Raw genomic sequence first — 24743 nt, 5'->3', positions numbered from 1 at the left:
CGTCATATATGGCACCTTGGGATGAGTATGCGTTGCAAATACAGACACAGTTGTCAAAATGGCTATCATGTGGACTTAAATACATTTGGCCTATCATCTCACTTAAATACATTTGGTTATGACTTGAATATAAACTGAAACGTAAACAGCTCGGTGAAATCCGGATATGTGTCAGTAACGTCCATCCCTTCCTGTATACCAACATGAGAATTCTGGTCAATACAATACGTATCACGATAGGGGTTATGATACGATATATTGAGATACTTTAAGCAAGGTGTTATATTGTGATATTTCTTTTTTTTTTTTTCTAGGAAGATCATCTAATTTTAGAAAAAAATGTCATAAAGCATATACCACTATTTGCATAAAACCTGAGAAAAAAAGTTTATTCTTTGATCAGAACAGTGGGATGTGTATTTGCGTTTATCAGTCTCGGTTGGATCCAAAATTATAGCGCAGATTTTTGTGCAATCTGACTAAAGGAAAAATATTAAAACACTTGCAGGATTCTTTAGGTAAATAAAAAAAGCAAAATCGAAGATCGAACGAGCTGTTTTATCAGATGCCTTCTTAACCGATGTTTTCTCAATGTTTATTTTGTTATTGAGAGCACATATTTGCATATTCACCTAAACGGATCACCAGCACGGATGGCGACGTGATGTTAAGTGCACTCTTAAAATTCAAATGAAAAAAAAAAATCCTAAAGAAAACATTTCAAGGGATCATTCATGTCTGTATAGCACAAACTTTTAGTTTTTTAAATTTCGTTCTGTCCCTTGTCCCAAACCATTCATTAAAGTTGAACAATACAGTTACTGGAATCCCATCAGTTTTTCATGAATGTGTTCAAAGCTGTGGGGTTGGAGTGGATTAGTGTGTGTGTGAGAAAGCAAGAGGGGGTTGTGGAACCATTGATTTAGTCATAAAACAGGCTTGTGATGTGTGTGTGTGTGCGTGTGTCCCCCCCCCACATATGCTATCTCTCCTTCCTGTATCCTCCATCCTATATCTCATCACACACTCTAGAAGACTACTTCAAGGTTCAGCTGTTTAGAGGAAGAACAGACAACCGTACTTGGCTAATGGATAGGCTCCTTTGTCAGTTCATCGGCAAAATGATCGTTGATGGTTTTAATAATTCATAGTGAATTGTGTATGGGTGTTTCCACTGCCAGTAATGTGTTTGCATGTGTGTGAGTGTTTGGCAGATTGGCCTGCAGCAGGAGGCCATGATAGATATCTTATATTTCCTCCAGCTCTGAGGGGTCCTGCAGCTATTACCATACTCAATCTCACGCGCGGGATGGTCCTGCTGTGGTGCAGTCTGCCAGGTGTTTTATTGATGATCGTTGCTGGCCTGGTGGGCCTCGCTTTTGCGATTAACTTTCAGATAAAAGCTGAACAGAGAGTAATAGATTGAGTGAATCTAACACTAATTAGCATTCATATGTCTTTGACTAAAACGCACCCTTTTTGGCACTCTGCATTTGAAATTGCTCTGTTGTAAGTAAACCAGCAGCAACATACAGTGCCAAACTTGTAAAGACAGGAAATGACTTGGCAGTGAGATCGCCAGAATCAAAATAACACCGCCTGTAGCAGTCAGTGGAAAGTCTTTAAATAAGTCATGTAGTATTTTTTTTATATGCTACATCTGTGTTGTTGTTTTATTGTATTATGCACAGATTTAATTTATTAAATGTTATTTAATTAATTTACCTTTAATTTTGAGTGAACTTAGGCAATATTTAAACATGATATCCTAAAATAGACATTGTTTCTCTCTTATGTATGGAGGTGAGTGAATCAGATTTGACGATTCATTTAAGATTCAGCATTCGAGCATAATAATTTAACTAAATATTACAATAAAGATATGACAGAAATATAACAGTAGTGTGCTATTCGGAATACAGCCTCTATGTGGCATGTAGCATTGAAGTCTGATTTATTGACCATGTTTTTGTAGCAAAATATTCGTATTGTGCTGCTAAGTGCTGCATTGCGTCCCATTGTGTTTTAAACTGATTTATATGTAAGTTAAAGGGATAATTCACTTTGGAATTAATTTTTGATATGTTTTAGCATGTAGGTGTCTTTGTTTCCACAGTATTTTCAATTTTGATATTTTTAGGTCAAACCGTTCTTGTCTGTCAGTCAAATAATGGAGGTCTATGGTCACCACCTCAAAGAGCATGCACAGAGAAGTCCAAATTAAACATGATTTAATGACTCATAAATGTAAGTACAAGCGCTCCTTTTGCTGTGAAGTTGGAAAGTTCTTCCGCATTTCGATTTCATTATATCCACTACGTTCTGTGCTCTGATTGACAGCTGACGTAATGACAGTATTTACAGAGGAGGGTGTGTGCTGCTGAATGTAGGTCAACAAAAAGTGAAAAACAATAGCAAGCAGCGCTGATTCCTACAGGTGTCAGGAAGCCTAAGAGAATGTCACGCCGGCCGTTAGACATGGCAGGTGCTTCCATGTGCCTCTGAACCACACACGTCTTGTAGGGCATCAAATGCACCTTGCGTGAGGTGTTTGCAGGGTTGTGTGTTTTGCAGGTTGAGCTATATTTCTTTAGTTTTTACTACTCTAACTAGTGGGCATGACACTCACTGATTGACCCTGCTCTACATGATATATATATATATATCACTGTATATATATATAGTGATATATTTACATTACCATTTAAAATTTTGAGTTTCCAGAAAGCATGATGGGTGCTTGATTGGGCTGGTTGTAGGGCTCTCTCTCTCTCTGCTGTTGCTTTCTCTTAATGGTCAGGCAGGCTGTTAATCAAATCAATGCCTGGTCTCTGCATTGCCATGACATGTGCAAGTAATAGTTCAGCTCTGAAACTACCTTTATGGCCCTGCACTTGACACTCCCTGGTGAGGACCTTTAAACCCGACTGCAATGAAGTACTTTACGCACTCTCACTTCATTAACACTAACGTCACAGACCTGATGTTTTTTATTATTATTATTTTTTTTTTTTACAAGGTGACAATGATTGTGTTTTGATGTAGGTTTGTAATCGAATATGTTGAAAATTTCATTTCGCAAAGAATTCCAGTCGCATAGGAGCATAATAACAGGAGTTGACACATGGTTCATTTTGCAAACTGCCAGTAACGTGTGAGAGTATTGACTGACTTTCCACACAGAGGTCAATTCCTGCTCTGCAACGCCTACGGTGACCTTATAGCGTGACACTGGATACGAGTTCTGAGCTGGTCAGATTAGATCTTAAAGACCTGTACACACACTTAACGTTTTACTTTCTCTAATATGAAGCAGCAAATGGAAACTTGCAACCCTCATCGGACCACTCAACAGCTGCCACGTGGCACCATCATGAAATGTGTGTGTGTTTCGGTGTGGTTATTAGAGGTTTTGACTGAAAATCCAGACAGATTGCTTGAACATAATTGAAGATTGGCTCTCCAGAGTAAATTCTCAGTTTTTCCTCTCCTCTCCAGATGAGCTCCAACACCGACACTCTACCATTGTGCAATTACCATTAAATCATCTATGTTCAAATACCACTGTCATCCTCTGTCTCCCAATAATATATGATGCTTTATGGGTTTTCATTCAGAAAGGCAGGAGTCATCCGGGCCACAGAACACACACAGGAAAGCACTGAGGGTTTGGAGAGTTCACAGAGATGATGTTAGGAAGTCTGACTCTCTGGTTTGGCCACTTAGGCAGCAGTGTCTTGAAACAGCGGGAATAGCATGCCTTATGCAATAACAGCTGAATGCATTGAGCAAGGTCGTAATGATTAGGCTTTCTACTGCCTTTAGACCCGTCACTTGTGTGTGCATATGTGAGACAAGTGTCACCATTTCTCTGTCTTTCCATTCAACAGATAGATGTGCAGTCTATTTTATTAGTGCTCAGGCTATTATTATTCAGTATTGTTAGTCATTCTGCACCACACACATGTTTGTTACGGACAATGTGTGTTATTAATTTTCTAAGTGACTTGGCAGAGGATAGACTTGCATTGAAGGTGGGAGCCAAATCATGTCTAGACAGCAGAATACCATACAGACTTGATAGACTCTTTTGACTTTAGAAGTCACCTTGCAACCATGGTAGCACTTATTTTACAGTCCTGTTTTGCATGTACATACTGTATACTTATCGTAGTAATTACAATACTAGGTAGTCCTGAACTTTCCCCTAAACCTAATCTTAACCCACGCAGTCACCTTATATTGTTTAGTACTTTCTTGGAAATTGCACTATTGAAAGTGATATAAAATAAAGTGCAACCGCAACAATTCATAACACCATAGTAAATAAATAGTAACCACCCAAAAAAGATACACCCGAGTCTCCTGGTCTTCGCTTAGAGTTTCCAACACTGTAGAAGAAAAAGTTCACAACGCCATCAACCTATAGCTTATTGGTGGTGTCTAGTTGCATCTGACCCTAGAACTAAGGAGAAATCACAAATATAAAGAGAAACGGGCTCAAAGAATTAGGGCTGTCAACTTTAGTCGTTTAGTCGACTAATCGGTCCATGCCGTCTTGGTCGACTGACATTCTTATTGGTCAACCAGTTGCATATTATTATTATTAACTTTTTAATATTTGGATTGCAAGCTATGCGGCCTACAGCTAACTTACCATAGCTCAACGGCCAATGTGGCATTCTGAAAAGTTGAGATGGTTTTATCTCGATGCGGCACGGACGCACTTGGAAAAAAAAAAGCACACATTTGAAATAACGAATTGAGCACGCAAAAGACGTGAGCAGGGCCTTTAATGGCTTTATCATGCTGACTCAATAGATTGTGTTTTCTTATGTTTTTGTTTTTATTTGTACACTTGACGCATTTGAAAATAGGTAACAAAATTAACAAAGGTAACAAAGGCATAAACCTATGCTTTCCTACTATACAGCCTATTATTATTAGGATTGTTTTTAGGCTATTTGGGTATTTTGTGTGTTTGTTTTAAAATGCCTAGATCGGTCGGACAAAAGTTAACCCATAGCTTTGAAAGTAAAGAAAGTAAAGAAGAGGTGCGCAATTGTAACTGTTACTATAGACCTAAAAGAAATCACTTAATTTTCAAAGAATTGTATAATTATTATTATAGTTTTTTGTGTTATTGATGTTTTTTCATTGTTGTTTTTATAAATGCTCTATGACAATTGTTTAAAAAATGTTCAATCAAAACATTGCGTCTTTTTTTTTTTAGTCGACTAATCGTTGCGCAGGACAAGACTGGTCGACTAAGAATTTCTTTTGTTGACCACAGCCCTACAAAGAATATACTGTGTTCTTTCAGTCATTTCCATACACGTATTTTGCCCTTGGCTTGTAGCTGTTTTGTAAATGACTTGCAGAGTAGTTTTGCATATCCCAGATTAAGCTCCAGCCATATCCTGCTGAGCTGTGGTGTTGCGTGAGGTAGCCATGTGCACTATGAAGTAATGGCTCTGTTCAAGCACACCCCCGCTCCTCTCGATAAGAGGTGAGGCACATAAAAAACCCTCATCCACCCTGGCAGCACAGAGGGAATTAGCATACGTTAGTTGCCCGTGGGCAGAGATTATTGTTCTGTCTTAAATTCAATTTCTCTTACCTCAGGACAAGCCTCTTTACTAGGATTAGCTCTCTTGGTGTATCCGTCACTCATGTGTCCTCAAAGGTGTACTGTCTTCTCCCTGGCTTTTGTGGCTAGCATGTGACATGTTATCAGTCTGTACCGCATGGATTGGGTTTAAATGATTCAAAGACATGGCTGGGAACTGGTGTGTGTCAGAGGTGTTGAAGCTTAAATGATCGCTGTGAACTCAACAGCACATGAGCATCTAGGATTCATCCTTGTAATGGTGTCACTCTCTCAGTGTTATTGAAACATTATAGTGTAGTTCCTGTGTCAACTAGTCTCTAATTTCTTGTGATAGATATGAAGACAGCAGGTGTGACCATGTTTGATGTAGGTTGGATGTTGTCGGATGTTAAAGATTAGATATGTATGTAAATGTTAGACATCAGATGAGTTTGACTACTCAAATGGAGAATTTGTTGAGGCTGATCAAATGACATATGAGCCAGTTCAAGTGAATCAACATCTGACTCTTTTTCTTAACTATTGGTGTAGATTAAATCTGTATCGTTACTAACTCGCTCTTTAATTGAAAATGTGTTGTAAAATATTTGAAACAAATGACATTACTGACTTTACAAGTCAATGTTCAGTTTACAATATACTGTAGTGTAAAGCAATTATATTCAGCTTTGTTTTACCAACTTGCAGTTAGATTATGCATGTCATCATTAATAAATGAGCACACAGTACCGCTCCAAGATTTGGGTTTATAATATTCTTAAAAAGTTTTTGAAAAGTATTATTTTATGTATTTATTTGGCATTTATTTGATCAAAAATGCCGTAAATACGTTTAAGGATCAATTTAATTTGCCTTGTGAAGAAATGTATTAACTATTAATAATAAAAAAGTACGAACGCCAAGCATTTGAATGGTAGTGTGTGTGTGTGTGTGTGTGTGTGTTAATTTTATTATCAAAAAAGCTAGCCCAGAGTCATCCCAGTCAGTCTGTGTCAGTTGAGCTTACCTCTCTCCAGACTGACACTGAATATATATGAATCCCTCAGCAGTTTCAGTATTACTGCTTTAAATGGGGCGATAAAATGACTCACCATATTGAAAACTTGAAGACTTGGGAGTTATTAACTGAGCTGAAGTTTATGGAGAGAAATGTTCACTGTTGGGTTCATCAGAGACTTATAAAGAAATAAAAGTATCCCCTCGGCTAAGTTAGGCTGAAAAGAGTTTTATTGCAATAAATATCATTGAGAACTAAACAAGTTTCTCACACCGGTTTATCACTGACACGAAACAAGTTCAGTGGAAATCCTGCCCCGCAGATTCTTATAAAGATTTCATTGGTCATGTCAATCACTGTACACATTTCCTACACCAAACACTGATCCCTAAACCTACCTGTCACTAAGCTGTATGTATGTAAGATTGTGGCCAAACTGAGATGGTCCTCCTCACTGCAGAACATGAAATCCACGGGGAGGAGTCGGATCCAGATCCAACTCCTCCCACCTTACATATACCTAAACCTCCCCAGCTCCACCCCCTGATCCCTAAACCCACCCCTAAACCTACCCAGCCCCACCCCCTGATCCCTAAACCTACCCAGCTCCACCCCCTGATCCCTAAACCCACCCCTAAACCTCCCCAGCTCCACCCCCTGATCCCTAAACCTACCCAGCCCCACCCCCTGATCCCTAAACCCACCCCTAAACCTACCCAGCCCCACCCCCTGATCCCTAAACCTACCCAGCCCCACCCCCTGATCCCTAAATCTACCCAGCTCCACCCCCTGATCCCTAAACCCACCCCTAAACCTCCCCAGCTCCGCCCCCTGATCCCTCGAGGTTGCCAGATAGGCTGAAGGGTCCAACATTGTTTTATCCGACTGGTTTGTATCTGCAGCTGTGGTAACTAGAGCAGAGCTGGCAACCCAGATGGTGCAACATACTGACTTTGTGATTGGTAGATCGGTGGAGGGTGGAGCATCAGACCAAAACACAACATGACAACATCAACATCAGTTGAGGGCTGCAACTTCACTTTTTAAATGACAATATCTTGGCTGGACTACTGTTGTCAGTGATATAAGTATTTGAAATGAACATGATTTATTAATGTCTAATGACATATCAGGGCCATTGTATGATTATTTGAAATACATTTCTCACATACAGCTCTTTTAACCAATGAAATTCACAGCAGGGTGGGATTTCTGCTCAACTGGTTTGGGTGGTGGGATCATGCATCACTGATAGTTTAAAACTGTTTAAATGACTCTTGATTATGACTAGCGCTTTAAAACAACTTCGAATAATAGAGATGCTGAAGTAAAATACACCTCTGTATTTGACCCCCAGTCTCATCTGCCAATTTCTCTCCTTTCTCACCGGTTCCGCATCGCTGCTAACGTGTTAATTGCTTTGTAACAGCTATGTTTTGACAGGAAGCTACGCTAATACAGCACACTAATGAATGGGTCTCTATATACACCCAGATTTAGACAAGAAATTCAAATGCGAAATAGGGTCTGATGCCGATGAAATTGTTTGCACGTACCGAGACGGTTGGTGCGAATTTCGACAATGCTCCTGGGAGCTCCAGGTGCCCAATTGCAGCTTTACAAAATACCGCTGTGAATTCTGGAAGTTTGTGTGTGTTTTGTTGTGCCTCAGAGGGGCTAGTTATCTACGGCTTGCAGCCCGGTTCCTCTCGACCTCCCTCGGGCTGAGTGGCCCCACGTAATTGAGTGCCACCTGAAAGGTTGTTCTGAAAGGTGGGTTATCTTCCCGCTCTAATCCCACAGGAGGACGGCACAGGGAGAGGAAGGGGACAAGCCCCTGAGGACTAGTCTCTTTCTGCCAGCCAAAAGGCAATATGGGAAAAGTCACTTTGCAACACAACTTTGAAAATATTAATGACTTGTGGTATCTAGAGATGGTGTAACTAATTATATTTGTTTGCATGTCTACAGGACTGTTTTATAAATTACTCAGTAGGTACGTGTGAGTGAAAGTAAAGATACTCAAGGTTAACATACTGTAACATTTGGGAAAAGTACTAGTACAAGCTTTAAACTTAAGCAACGACTATTTCATGTACTTGTGCATTTGAATTATGAAAGAGTGGCATACAAATTGGAATTAAATTATTTGAGGCGCCTTGTGAAGTGAAAAGTTTAAACAAATCCATAAAAAATATTCAATCAAAAGAACAATTTGTTTGAGAGTCATACAATATTGTCCGCATCCCACTTATTCATTCTGTGATATATATACTATATATGCATCCCACGAGCATTGCGACTGACACAATGGTGCAAAATAAAATGAATGATTCATCGATGAGTCATAAACTCATTGTTTTACTGCATTATTTGCATACTCAACAAATATATATAATAATTTCTATGAATAATGAATTTGCAAATGAATATTTTATAGAGAAAATGTATGGGATTTTTAAGTAAAAATTTTATTAATATTATCCATTTCATAATAATAATAATAATAATAATAATACTGTTATTATTAAGAATAGAATAATTATTTATACAAAGTCCCAAATTATCTATATTAAAACTTCTTATATATTTGTATATTTATTCATTTTTATATATATATATAAAAAAGTCTGATTTGCAAAATAATTCTATAGTCACAAAATTGTTGTTGAAAAACTTTAGTTTGTAGAAAAAAATACATTCAGAATTCAAAAATCTGTTTATTGACTATACATCTCTGTAGACAGTCAGTCATTTTAGTGTTCAGAAGTAGTCGTCTCTGTTCTGTTGGCCGTAGCCCAGTGAGTGTTTGTTTTCTGGTGTGGCCACGACATGCCCTTCAGACTGCGTGCATCAGATTGCACTGTATCCTCACGCTGTTGTACTGGAGACGTGTGCGGCACATTAACTTCCAGACAAGGTCAAGGACAAGAAACTGGCTCAATAAAGAATGCTGAGAGTCCGTTTTCTCTCTTTGTGTGTCTCTAACCTGTGCTTTGTTCTCTTGCAGACGGAACCTCACCAAGCTCTCGCTGATCTTCAGTCACATGTTGGCCGAGATTAAAGCCATCTTTCTAGGTGGACAGTTCCAAGGAGACACATTCCGCATTACCAAGGCAGACGCCGCCGAATTTTGGAGAAGGTCTTTTGGCGATAAGTAAGTTTGAGGAGTTTTCTTCTCGTTTCCAGATGTATCTGGCAAATTAGATGCAAACTTTCCAGTCTATCATTAGAGCTCAAATCAATTAAAACAATTGTCTTGGAGAAAAGGCTTTTTCTCTCCTCCATTTAGCAGTGAGTAATTGGGGTGAACTGTCTGGTCATGTGCTGGAGTGCTGTTCTTGAGTCAGCCCTGTGATTTAGCATACATCTGCACACTAAACCAGACTCAATAATGCCTTTCCTAACTGCTCTAGTCAGCGTTTGTGAGGTGAAGGTCACTGGTTAGATGATTTTTTTCCCTAATAGATAGCATTAAGTGTCTTTACCCTCTGTCTTAATTCTGGAATATGAGTCTTCTCAGACTCCTTGACCAGCCTTGGCTTTTTTGCTGGGAAGAGTTTCAGTTTGCTGTACTGCCAGCGTATAGTATTTTTTGGGCTAGTTGAGTTTTTAAACCGGGATACGGGCACCCTCATGAAGTGCTAGGTGGTCCACGGAAAAATAATAATAAAATAAGGGAAAAAAATATATTCTGTGTTCTAAAGGGTAATGATTTTTAATTGTGTTTACAGTAGATTTATGTTTTTCTTTAAAATGGTTTAAAATGATTTCCAGAGAATAATATAGTAGTAATACAGTAAAAAATTGTCTCTCATCTCATTCAATCGAATCGAATAGTGCTTGAATTTTTTAAATTTCTACTGGTTTAACGCTGATCTTTATAATTGGTGTAAAAAGCCGCCTCTCAAACAGCTCACGAGCAGCAAATTGAATGAATGAATGAAACCTTTATTGCCCCAAAGGGGAATTTGTTTTACACTCATGGGAACCATAATAAACATAACCACAAAAAACATAGAATAAACATAAATAAAGAAGAATAAAGACAAAAGTGACATGGAATATATCAATTTGACAACTTAAGAGCTCCTTTTCATGGTTAATTGCGCTTAAACGGTCAAATACACACAAAATTATGTCAAAATGCCAGTCATGTTGAGTATTGAGGTTAAAACAGTCAGTTTTTTTAACGTAAATAGGTTAGTATGCCTGTTGTGTAACAATATATTAGATCCATGCGTAAGCTCTTAAAGTGACAGGAGCCTAATAAACCTGCTACTGTTTATCATGTTAATCAAAGAACAAAAGATAAAGAGAAAATCACTCCCTGTTCTTGACTGGATAAATTTAGTATTTTTAATTGTAAACATTCTTTGACTCTTTTTAGTTGGTTCTCCTGATAGGACGAAAAAAAAATGATTATTTAATTATTAATAATATTGGATTAAATCTGAATAAAGCTGATTTCCATTCCAAGCGCAACTCTCAGAAAAATCATCTGAGCGCAGATCTCTCTAGATCTTTAAGAGGTGTTTAAAACGTTTGCAATGTTTAATTCATTTGCAATTTCTGTGGCATATCTTATCTTCTGTTTAATCCAGCAAATCGGAGGGTTAAAGGAAGTGTAAATGCATGCACGGATACACAGACCTTGCTAGAGACGGGAAGGCCTCATAATGGGGCATGTGTGATTAGCTATCCCAGAGAGGAAAAGCAAAAGAAGGGGAGAGAGAAAGAGAGATTGAGGGATGGGAAAAGACCGGAGCAGTCTCTAGTGTGTATCTTGTTACTGCTCTGATATATTATAGATTATTATAAAGGTCTACTTCCCGCTCTGTACAGAGGAAGTGTGCATGAGTCATTGATACGAGAAACAGAGCGGCCTTCCTTTAGCTCTTCTATCTCTGTTTTTCTCTCTCTCTGTATGGAAATAGAAAGCTCAGCATCCTCATGCCATCAATCCAGTGAGCACTAAAGCTCAGATTTGAAGCTCGCAGAGTTACAGTTCCTACATAGTAAGCATGTCTGTGCGTGTGTTTGTACATTGAAACCAAATAAATGAGCTTGTTTAAAGGTAAAAGGTAAAAAAATTGGGTAAAATTATTAATAAAATTTTTTTTTGTGGGGAAAAAGGCGAAATTGAAGCATTTTCAGTTCGTGATATCCGACTTTTGGACCCTGCTGTGTATATACTTGTTCTCTAGACCTTATTCAGTCCCTCCAGGATTTCACGATTTTTTTGTGTGTGATTTTTTGCGATCAAAATGACTGATTTTGTGGTGGTAATTTCCAAAAATTTGTGAAAAAATTTGCGATTTATATATAACATTTACCATAATAGTTATTGGATGGATTCTTTAAACCTTGAAAAATAAGACTGTTGTCCTGTCACTGCAGTAATTCATCGATCAGGTCAGAATGCTCTAAGACTAGAAAGAAAATATCAGTCATATGCTCTCTCTCTCTCTCTCTCTGTCTGTGCCACTTAATGGAATACAAAGCTTTTACTCAGAGTAACCATGCATAGAGAATGGAATATATGTGTTATAAGTTACCTCCCCCTCTCTCATCCGAACACCGTTCTCAGATCAGTTTCAGTTCTGTCTTCAGACGGGTCTAGCATAGATAATGATGTACAGACTAACCCAGAGCAGATGCATTGTGGGCATTTGATATGCAGATGATATAATGAGGGGGAAAAAAAGAGAAGCAGCACTGTTTCCTCATTATCAGTTCATATAAACGTCCCGCTGTTTGGCTGACTGACGGGTCGAGGGCGGAGAGATTTGTTTCCAAGTTAATTTTTCTTATTAAACTCCCTTCTGTCCACAGAGACTCAAATCGGTTTAAATGCGGTAAGTGGCCACGGGCCAATAGGAGCGCAGTTTCCAGTGGCAACACTGAAGGCCACCGACTGAGCTGCCTGTTTTCTGTCTTACTCTGGCGGCAGCTGTTTAGTGAATTAAATTAATGCACTCGCTGATTTTACTCTGATAGCACATGGATTATCACACAACCGAATCGCCCCAGAGCTGGCACTCTGATTCAGAATTTTACCCAATTAGTTTCTCTTGACGCACAACACTTTGCTGAGGATTATTGATGCCTTTAAATGCATGCAGAAATCCGCCTCCTGCCTCGCTGTGGCTCTCCGGTCTCCACCCATTCACTCATTTATTTATTGGCATGATGCAATTATGTGCATCTTTACACCTGCCCTGGATCAGTAATTGGCAAGGACAGGGTCCTTAATGAGCTTCCTTTTATGTCATCCACTGAGAGATGCCCTTAGCCCATTAAAAAGTCTTCCTTAATTAAGAGGTCAGCTATTCTAAAACATGTAATTAAACTAGATCTCGTCTTTCTTCACAGAACCACGCTCAGCTCTTCCGTCCAGCTGCTTCATGCGCACCAGTGACAGTTTAAGAGGAAAAAAAATGACTTGTAACGCTCCATATGGGATAATGAGCCAAGCTTTTCTTTCTCTACCCTCCAGTAAACCCACCAGATTGATTCATTGTTTTTTTCACCGCACTGACCAGCGTTTAGCAAGTGTGTCAGAAAGCCAGGGTGTGTTTCCTTATTCCTGGCGATGCATCAGCACTTTTGTGCCGTTTCGCTGCGGATGCTGATTAATACATATGCAAAACACAATTCTGCTCTGTAAAGGTTCCATGCTAAACTGCAGTTTAAACTTGCTGAAGGTGCATCATGCACAAAACTCATGACATGATGAAATGAAAATGAGTTTGAATCATAAAGATTATAGAAATTAACATACAAGTGACTCGCTACATTTAGTTAAACTTAGGACCTTTGAAGTGTCTCTTCATTATTAAATTACAGTTAAAACTGGGTAACACTTTAATTGAACGGGTGTTCATAAGATTGCCATGACACCTTCATAACCAATAAATGACATATGTCTTGAATATGAAGTAAGGTTTATGCATGTATATGATAACTGTCATTTAAGTGCCTTTCGCTCAATAATGACATTTTGAATGCAAATATGACATTGTTTAAGATGTCTTTGTTATGACATCTTGACATAAACCAATACATCATAACCTGTCAGTGTCTTTGTCATGACAACTTAAAATTAAGTTAAACTGTCATGTGGTTGGCTTTGACATTGGCTGTCATGAGGTCATTATAACTGTCATGAATATTTTTTGTGACCTCGACTACAGTGGTACTAATTGAATTTGTCATTAAAATGTTATAATAGCCTCATGACAAACCAACCACCTGACAGTTTAATATAATGTTAACACATAAAGCTAGGTGGTTTCTTAATCTTAAGTTTGATATTAATCTGCTATGTCATGTTTATGACAGGTTGTGTTGTCAAATTGTCATGACAAAGACACTGACAGGTTATGATGTATTGGTTTATATCAAGTTGTCATCTCAAACAATGTCATATTAGCATTAAAAATGTCATAACCGAGCGAATGACACTTAATGACAGTTGTCACATACATGCATAAAACTTCCTTCATATTCATAACATGTCATGATTATGAAGGTGTCATGTTAGTCTTATGCACACCCCTTCAAGTAAAGTGTAACCAAAAACTGTAATCAGAATCACATCTTCCAGTATAGGAAGGGAATTTTAATATCGTATTAATAATTAATTTAATAACTTTTTAAAGAGCAATAGAAGTCAAGAAGATGTTCTTGTCATTTAGATTGGTTAACCATGTGTGTAAGAAAGGTTTCTGTATGTGTTGAGACTTAGCCAGCAGGCCACTGCCCTCTCTAATTAGAATCAGCAGAGCTGATGTTTCCTCATTAACCTGCTGGTCTGTCTGATTCAGTGCGCATCTTCCACGCCATTGTCTCTTTATTGACCTGATTAGCAGGGTCTGATCCCCAATCCAGTATAACTGTTTTAATCCATAACAAGTTTCATTCAGGCTACTCACAAAATGGGAAGTTCTTGGTTTTGGTCCCAAAGCAATCTAAGAATCTCAGCATCCAACAGGAGTCACAGGAATGATGGGTAAATGCTCTCTCAGGGTGGCTGGCACTGTCAGGTTGTCAAAATAATGAGCAGTAGGTCCTCTGGTTATTAGTGTGACGATTTTGTTTTTCTTACTTGAAGGAATATGATGTGCCTTTTGCTTGAAGTGTTTTTTTTTTTTTGTTAAAGAGAACCGGCTTAAGAAACAGCTCTACTTTGTTTTCTCTTTTTTTCCTTCTGAGTGTGTTTTTGTGTCTGAAAGTGTTGACTGGTCAATTTGTGGCGGTCAGTGTTTATGAAACCGTTCTTAAGAAAAGTCGAAGCAGTGTGTGGGCGGCACTTTTCTCCACATGCTCTGCTATTCACCTCACGACCTCCATTTTGTGTCTCTTATAGACCACCAGGGGAATGCATACAACATTTTTACAGTACGTGAATAAGAGTTTACAGTCATAGGCACGGATACAGCATAAGACTTGCGTTCTTAGTCATTCTTGCGAATGTGTTTTTGTTTTTTGAAGAGGTAATGAATTGAGAAATCAAATTTTCCTTTAGCTTTTGACATATGCTACTGTATAAGACGTCACCATACTATAGGAGGATCCTGTATGTTTTAGAACTGAACGCTTTCTTGTTAGTTTCAAAACAGCTTTTATTGAAACCTAGTCTGAAAATGGCTCGTTTTGGAAAGTGCCGATTTATGACGTCATAGATATTTGAAAGAACGCCTCTGCAGAAGATGATCAACAGCTACTTCTACATCATCGGGTGTTTGGCCCCGCCCACTGGCGCATTAGCGCATTAGTGAGATCACTTCTTAAAAATAACTATACCTTTCAAAGGATCCTAATGCTAGGAATGTGCTTATTTATTAACTATGTGAATGTCTCTGTAGATATTTCACTGTGGATTATTTGGTGAATCAGTCGTATTTCTGTGCAGGCTTTGAAAACAGTAATTCCTAAATCGATCAACTTTACATTGTTTCTTTTACTGTGTGTTCACACCAGACACAAATAGCGCGTCAAATTCGCGCCTACCGCGTCCAGTTATACGCTTGAACACTTTGAATCCATTCGCGCGTCAAGAGCGAAATTGGCGCTCTTGACCATCCAGATACTTCACCATGTGAGCAAGCAGCTAGGCTCCTGATTGGTTAACGCAATGCGAATTGATGCCAAAGTTCAGATTTTTCAACACGGGCGGCAGGCACGAATTCGCATCAAACGCGTGATACAAATAGCACTAACTAAATCATTCGCGCTTAATGCGCCAGATGCTCAATTTGTGCAAACTTGAAGCGCGATTATTCGCGTCTACTGTGCCGCGATCTACGCCTCATTCGCGCCGCAGGAATTTTTTACACGTGTAACGCCTTTTTACACTGACTTAACATTGAAATCCCTCGCGCCTGACGCACTATTCACGTCCGGTGTGAACGCACCATAAGTCTGTTTCTCAGAGGGTTAAAAGCAGGCTAGAAATGTCCTTTTAGTACTAAATTCTTTTTAATATTCTATAATGTGTGGGATTTGTACACTCATTTTACAAGTTTGAGGAACCCTTGGACTTTCAGCTAACCCATAGACTCCCAGTGCATATTGTTTTGAGTATTTTCCACTACATTTATATTATACTGTACACACTCATGGCAACCACTCACATTATCTTCAGAAATGTTTAGTACTTCAGTGTTTTCACAGGCCAGCGATTTAAGGATTTGATGTCTGATTCAGTTCATGTGTTTATAGCCCAAAGCAACTGGATGCATTTCTTGAAGGATTTACACAAGTCTAATCCCACCGTGCATTTGTGTGTTTCGTGTAATTCCAGAACAATAGTGTCATGGAAAATGTTCCGGCAGTGCCTTCACGACGTGCATCCCATCAGCTCCGGGTTGGAGGCCATGGCTCTGAAATCTACCATCGACCTCACCTGCAATGACTATATCTCTGTCTTTGAGTTCGACATCTTCACTCGTCTTTTCCAGGTAACCCCCGAACTCCTCAAATCCCTAAATCTCATCTAAAACCAACTTTCTCACCACGACAAACACGTTAGATCTCCAGATGATAGCATTTAAATGTCAACTTCTCTCTGAAAACAGCTAATCGCAATAACGAAAGCAAGACAGAAGGCACACCCGTTGTTTTCTCTGTCTCCAGTGTGGGTCGATCTACTCATTCTGTGGAGAAACCTTGTACATAGATGTCTCACAAACCACATTTAAATTGAAAACATTTTTTGTAGTCATTAGTTTCCTCGTGCTGATGGAAAATAGTGCTAACACTGGGGATCACCTCTGCAAATGAGTGTAGAGTGGGAGGTTTGTTTTACACAGAGGAATCCCTTAGAAAAACTCACCTCATCTTTGACCACAACACACACATGCTTGAAAACCTGTGTTTGCACAAGCTTTATTACGTATCGGTTGCAAAACACCCACTATTTGTCTACCTACTCAAGCCTGCAAGCTGCAAAAAAAATACTAAAATTCCCATAAATGTGTTGAAAGGGCCCTCATCATTTCATTAGCGTGGATCTGTTTATGCGTGTGAGTCAATCAGCGATCAAAATGGAGTTAATGTCTCATGCCGAGCTTCTGATCATCATGTGACCTTCCCCCGGCTGAATCACCACACACGACCCCCGCTACCTTAACAGCCAAAGCCAACAAAACTACACCCTGCTCATTTGAACATCCAAACGTCTCCTTTTAGCTCTTCTCACGATTTTTGGAAATTGCTTGATTAGTTCAGTCGGCTTGTAAGAGGAAAAAGGAAACAGAACAAACTTGTTTGAGTCCCAGCTGCTTTTCATTTAGTTGTCATGTCAAGATGAGTTTATTTAAAAATGCACAAAGAAACAAAGTATTGGATGTTCAAGTCAGTCTGAAAAAAATTGTCTAAATATCATTTCATTGCATTATAGATCAGGGGTTATGAAACTACAGTCCAGGGTGAGATGAAAATAGCCAATAAAAGATGTCTTTAGGGCTGTCAAAGTGAGCATTTTAATAGATTAATGTGTATAAATACCAATAAATCAATATTTATATTTAAATATATTTAATGTTTAACAGTTTAACACAATCCCATATCAAAATATGCTGCTTTGGAACAATACTTTACAAATAAATCTGAATCGAATCGAATATCTTCCGGTTTATGTAAAATCCATACATCTAAAATGATCTGTGATTTGGGAAAAAGTAAGTAAAAAAGTAAATATTTCTAGATAATCTTTTATAAATACCTTTTGTACAGTGAGAATATACAAGCTATTTTTTTATGTAAGAAAATTGTCATTAAATTCTACAATTCTCACACAGTATAAACAGGTCTATACATGAAAAAGAACCAGGGGATCATCATATTTGGGAGTCCTTTGCATTAAAAAAACCTTTAAAAATTAAAAAAACAGCATCTGCAAACAAATGATCTTTTCTCAGAACTAACTTCACTTTTCTTTAGATCTTTAATGGATCAATTCACTTCCCCATTACCATTATGTATGAACTATAAAGGACTTTTTACTTCCAGATAGTGTTACTTTTACTTCCAGATATTATTATTAATTTTCATTATAAACCGCATATATTGCAGTTTTTCATTTAGCGCACTTCTTTTTGTTAAATATATAGTTTAAAAATTGTTTGTGCTCTTTCATTAAAATGATTAGCACATGGTTTGACCCCCCCCCCCCCTGTTTTAATTTTATGTAACATTTATACATTAAAAAAACTGCTTTAGTCAGCATTTTGGACTGCGTATTTACACTTTTTGTTAAATGTTTAATTTGTGTTTGTGCCGAGTTTCTATTAAAATAACTGCCACTAAGTTAGATTTAGATACAAATCTAATTGTATGACTGTTCTGACACTTTTTGAAGTTGTATGTCCAGCTACAAGGGATATTAACCGATTTTATTTGGTGCTTTAAAGCCATCTTGATGTAACTCTCTGGGAGGTCAGTGATGGTAAAAAATAAAATGAATGCTACTGCATTCCAGTCTGACTTCTGTTTTCTGAGCTATTTGAAGTACCAAGTATTATAGACTTTCTAAAGCCACTACCTCTATCTCTAATACTTTTCTCTTCCCTGTAGCCATGGGGCTCAATCCTGAGGAACTGGAACTTTCTGGCAGTCACGCACCCAGGCTACATGGCCTTCCTGACATATGATGAAGTGAAGGCCCGTCTGCAGAAGTACATCAACAAACCTGGCAGGTACAGACTAGTCTGCGTGTGTGTATGTGTGTAACTGTATGGCTGTAATAGACATACCATCTGCTGCGTGGTGCTCTGCGCCAGCCAGCTGTTTTTCTCCAGTCTGGCAGCCGACCCCGCTTGCATGGGAAAGTGGGCGAGGCGGAGATGTTAGCTTATTACAGGAGTCTCTTTGTCTGTGCTTATGCTCTCGCCGACTCTTGTCAGCACTGCTTCTAGGATCAATATAATCTGGAAATACACTCATGACCTTTGCATTGGTAACCCAGATTGTACCATACCAGTACGCCAAGTGTGGCGGACTGTGCCACAGGGAGACAGCGGTAGTTAAATCCAGGCTGTTTGGATTAGCTGATTAGAGACAGCATGGCATTGCATCAGTGCTGAAACAACTCTGAGGTCCAGAGCCAGACGGCAGGCACGATTACACACTGGTTGGAGTCATTTAACGCAACAGCAAGATAATAGCGAGGCCATAAAATAAGAAACTTTATGGGAGAGGGCTCCCTCTGTTTGAATTTCACCAGGAAGATGGGCCTTTTTAAATGGCTGATGTGGGTTGGAGAGATGTGGCTAAACAAACAGACGGAAGTCGAGGACGGTGGGTGGTCGAGCTGAACTGTATGCAAATACCAATCTACTGAAGAGGAGCAACAGCTGTGTGTGTGTGTGCGGTTAGAGAAGGTCTTGGTGGCACCCAAGGGGACTATATGTTTCACATTTCTACCCGTAACTGTCACCTGGTAAAATCAAGCGTTTGACATGCTCACACACTCTCTACCGCTGTCGACACAGCTGCTCAGAGCTTTTTATGATCTATGTGTAATGACTCTGAGGGTATTTGTGACTTGACAGTTCTTCCTCTGGTCATTCACATTGAGTCTGTGATCTCGGCCCACCAGGACCTGTGTCTGCACAGTGCCACAGTGCAGCCGTTGGGAGTTAAATTACCTCAAGAAGCAAACATTAATGGCTGGAAATCCATTTTTGAAGAAAACCCTTGTCACATGAAAGTAAATGATGACTGAGCCAAAATGACACTTTTTTTTTAAAGTGGTCTTCTGAACTTAACTTTGTGTGATAATGCTTGATTCGTGAACAAATCATTCTTGAATCAGTTTTTCCAACCTCAATGCTTAAAGGGATAGTTCACCCCAAAATTTTAATTCTGTCAGTAATTACTCACCCTGATGTCGTTCCAAACCCGTAAGACCTTCATTCATCTTTGCAACACAAATAAAGATATTTTTGCTGAAATCTGAGAGATTTCTGTTCCTCCATTGACAGCGACGTCATTGCAACTTCCTTGAAAGTACCTAGAAAGGTGGTAAAAACATTGGTTAAATAGTCCATGTAACTACATTGGTTAAACCGTGTAAGATGCTAACGTTCAAAGCATTAAATGGTCTTGCTCCACAATATTTGTCTGACCTACTCCACCCTTACCGTCCTACACGGTCTCTCAGATCAGCTGATCTTGGTTTACTGTCTATTCCTCATTTGCGGTTGTCCGCTGTAGGTGGTAGGTCTTTCAGTTTAAATAATGCTCCTCAACTACATAATTCACTACCTGGCTACTTTCAAGACCCAGTTAAAAACATATCTTTTTAACATGCGTTTTGGACAATGTGATTATATATATCCTATGTGAGTGTAATGTATATGTGGGTGTCTAAATGTATTGAATGTACAATGTAAAGTGACATTGAGCTTCTGGAAAGGTGTTATATAAATAAAACTACTTCTTATTCTTCTTAATGTTGTGAAGCGACAAGAATACGTTTTGAGCGCAAACAAACAAACAAAACCAAAATCACAACATTATTCAACAATCTTTTCTCTTCCCCGTCATTCTCTTACACTGTTAACGTAGTGTAAACAGTGCAGCGCTTCTGGATTCTACGTCAGAACGTCACCTCACTATTGGCCGACGCTGGTCATCTGTGCGATGACCCAGGAGCTAGCCAATAATGAGCCGACGTTCTGACGTCAAATTTACATTTTTGGGTGAGCTAACACTTTAAGTCTCCATTTATTCTAACTGCATGGATTTTTTTGTCAAAACTGATTTGATTAAAACTAGTCTCTTAGGTGCTGTTTACACCTGGCTACTTCATGTGTTTTCTGTGATCGGATAGCTATCCGATCGTGAAAAGACCAGGTGTAAATGCCCTCTGAAACGCGATTTGAATCTGATCGCTCAAATCACTTCAGGAGGTGGTCTGGGCCGCATTCCAAACGAAACTGAACAAGTGTAAATGCATCTGGTTGTTGAAACCACGTATGCAAATTTTACTCCTCCAAAAAATGCAAAAAAATAAATAAACGTGTGAGAGCGTGTTATGTCCTGTTATAGTCAGATATGACAACGCTACTGCGACACGCATCACCTCAGATGAGCAGGTGTGCATCTATTCGCAAAGCCAATGTGCAAACTATCACAAATCAAAGTGAAAGTCGCAGAAGCTTAAAACACAATCGTTATCATTAAAAGTAAAGAAACGAAATGATCTTACGAAATGAAAGTGATCAAAAAACGCAGCTCATATCTGTTGATTTCTGTTACGTGCACTCGTTTTGATAAATCCGATCTGAGAGAACACATGAAGTGGCCGGGTGTAAACAGCACTTTTGATGCCTTTTTTCAGTTTCAGTGAGTTTTGCTTATTCTCTACATACATTATGAATATGGAAAGGGATTTTCAGTAAAAAAAATGATTGTAACAAATCTCATATTAAACAAGAGAGTTGAGTTGGTAGGATAAAGAATGTTAACAAGAGTGTAGAGACCTATACAATGTTTCCCCCGTGCATCAACAGAGCTGTGTCCAGTGTGAAAGCAGTATAGTAGAGCATTTACAGATTAATCACATCTAACACAGAGTTCCATTCATCCCTAGCTGCTGCGTTAGAAATAACTCTAATGTAATTCAGAAATCTTGCAATGATCTCTTACATCAGGCCATGAGCTTTTCGTGTTACGAGTCTCAGTGTGTGTGTGGTCTTATGTCTCAAAATAGTGGCTCAAACATGGCAAAACATCAGTGTAGAGCCCAACCGATAAAGTATTTTGAAGGCCGATACCGATACAAATATTTTTGGGTTTTAAAATCCGATATTCCGATATATCGGCCGATATTTTATTTATTTTTTTAAACTGGACATGATAGTCACAAATTTTGTCATGCTTATTTGAGTTAAGAGAACTCATGGGGATGATCTTTTAATTGTTATTCAAGCAATGTATGTATCGTGAACAATTCAATGAGTGTTGCCAACAGGAACGGTGTAGAGTACCCTCTGGTGGACAAACTATACAACTCCAACACTCATGACATGGTTCAAGCGTGTTTCGTCTGTTTCTGTTTTTATGTTATTTTTGAAATATTCATTTATCGGCCATTATAACTGCCGATACCGGTAGTTTGGAAAATGCCTAATATCGGCCGATAATATCGGTCTGGCTCTACATCAGTGTTGCATTTATCATATCAAATATTCTTATTTTGGCCTTTCTAACCATTGTCTGGTCCATTTATTCGCATTCACATTAAAGAATGAACATTTGCCTTTGCAAATCGAATTCTGTGCACCTGTATTCAAGACACTTTGTTTAAACTTTCCACCTCCTGCTGAGAAATGTCAACCTGTTCTCCTTCCATTCCTCCGTCAGCCAAAGTGTTTTTCTTTTTTCCAGCCTCAGTGCCAGTCTGTGACACCCTGGCGCTGTGGGATATTGAATGGAAAGGTTCAGTCTGGTACCAGCTAGTCTCTTAATCCTGGCTGAATTTGTTGTTCAGCAGTTACATAACCAAAAGACGTATTTGAATAACTCCAAAAACGGAGAAAAATTTCCTCTCACATTTCTCTGTAAAAAGTGAACGTTATCCATATGGTTCAGCTTTTCTCTCCTGTGTTATGTATCGCCTTCGATATTTCATAATTGCTGTTATGATATCAAAACTGTTATGTACTGGTATTGTTGTCAGTTTCTACCCAAATAAATCATTTCTTTAACGTAATCAACCCAAGCAGAGGAAAGGCTCATGACCATGCCAACAACCTCCAGTGGCTAAAAGAACGTCACCTGGAATCCAACCAACAAACATGAACTATGCTAGCTAATACAGTATGTGTTTATGACCAGTTGTCCATTGTGACAGAAGTTTGTCGAAAACATTTGTGCTTTGCTGTTTTTAATGCTCTCTCTCACACTGTCCCCAGCTACATCTTCAGACTGAGTTGTACGCGGTTAGGCCAGTGGGCCATCGGCTACGTCACCAGTGACGGCAACATACTGCAGACCATACCACATAACAAACCACTGTTTCAGGCGCTCATCGATGGATGCAGAGAAGGCTTGTGAGTATCTCAGACAGCTTAAGCTACTAAGTAAAAGCTATTTCTTTGAAATAATGTCTAGAAATGTCAGTATATGAATAATAAGTCTAAGCTCATGAATATTAATTTGCTCTTGCTGAATTTTCTGATCTTCCACACTGATTTGGCATTGACATACAATATCATTATAGTTTTATGTTTGATTTTTCTTACCTTTTAATATATTTAACTTTATCTGTATACAAACAGTGTAAAGCAACATATTCTGTCACAAAAGGTAAATATATTATCACCCGGCTCTTTATATAAAGTTGGATAAATAAGATATCCACATATATGAAGTATACTCACATAGGGCGATAAATACTACAGTATGTGGCATATTTAAACGGCTTGATTGCTTTTATCATCACAAAATGTAAACTATATTAAGATATATAGTGTATTTTTTCCATTCATTATAACTTGTCACTCTTTTACAGGAATTTCAACTAAATCAGTTATTAAACTAAAATTGGTCAAAAAGTGCAATAAATCAATAAACCATCAGTTTTTAGGGTTTACTTGACGTTTTTTCACTGAATTGTCTTTAAAAAAATAAATGAAAAAATACTGTGTGTGTATGGATGTATAAAAAATGAAAAATATTCAATCAAATAATATTAAAATAGTCAGTGGAGCACTGATTGGCTTTCTCATATTTCAGCTATGTAAACACAAGTAATTATTGCCTGCATCTGACCAGCAGTGGTACATATTTTAATATTAACTGCATAAGTTTAATTGAGTGGGTTTCTGGCGCTCGTGTGTTCATATCTGCTCGTTTTGTCCTATTTTATTGGAATAAACTCCTGTAGTTCTTCTGTGTAGCATCCTATCAGCTCAATATGTCCTGGAAAACTGGCAATATGTCTTGTAAACACACACAGACACACACTCCCCTCTTTCTCTTCGTTGGCAGGTGTCTTACTGGCATGTCTGTTTGAGGTGTCATTTACAGGTTTTAGCTGCACTGTTGCTGTGTCAACTGTCTATTAACCACATCACACTGGCTTGTGGCTCTGTCTGCCCGGCCTAGTGCCACATGCCAGTCTCACACCATCTGAGCTGTACCATGCTTCCCCATTAAAGGGATAGTTCACTTGAAATTGTTTTTTTGATATGTTTTAGCTTACCTCAAGGGCAACCAAGATGTAGGTGTCTTTGTTTCCACAGTGTTTTCAATTTAGATTTTTTTAGGTCAAACCGTTCTTGTCTGTCAGTCGTATGATGGGGTTCACCCTGGGTTCACCACAAAGAGCATGCACAGAAAAGTCCAAATTAAACATGATTTAATGACTCTTAAAAGTAAGTACACATTGATGGCCTAAGACACGAAACGAGCGGTTTGTGTGAGAAAACGAACAGTATTTATATCGTTTTTACCTCTTGTAATCACAGTCACGTCCAAGTGATCTGAGGGCGAGGGCGCTTCGATTTGCGCAAGCGCGCCGGAAAACCCCGGAAGTGATCTCTTGTGCGGTTGCGAAAAAAAATCAACGATAGACAAAAACGGTTTGACCTAAAAATATCAAAATTGAAAATACGAAGA

General features: G+C 38.6%; 1 protein-coding gene across 2 annotated transcripts in view; it reads left to right on the top strand.

Annotated features, from left to right (window-relative positions):
- cblb (Cbl proto-oncogene B, E3 ubiquitin protein ligase) overlaps nt 1-24743 on the top strand; it is a 73919-nt gene that overhangs the window by 28283 nt on the left and 20893 nt on the right. For both annotated transcript variants that reach the window (XM_039675650.2, XM_039675649.2), the window contains exons 4-7: nt 9619-9765; nt 16417-16573; nt 18690-18811; nt 23036-23173. In XM_039675650.2, coding sequence (XP_039531584.2) covers nt 9619-9765; nt 16417-16573; nt 18690-18811; nt 23036-23173 — 564 coding nt within the window. The remainder of the gene's footprint in view (nt 1-9618; nt 9766-16416; nt 16574-18689; nt 18812-23035; nt 23174-24743) is intronic.

Source organism: Pimephales promelas, chromosome 23 (genome assembly GCF_988280905.1).
Source record: "Pimephales promelas chromosome 23, fPimPro1.hap1.1, whole genome shotgun sequence".
Lineage (NCBI taxonomy): Eukaryota > Metazoa > Chordata > Actinopteri > Cypriniformes > Leuciscidae > Pimephales > Pimephales promelas.
The sequence above is the reverse complement of the archived record's forward strand: the minus strand, read 5'-3'. Positions and strand labels throughout refer to the sequence as shown.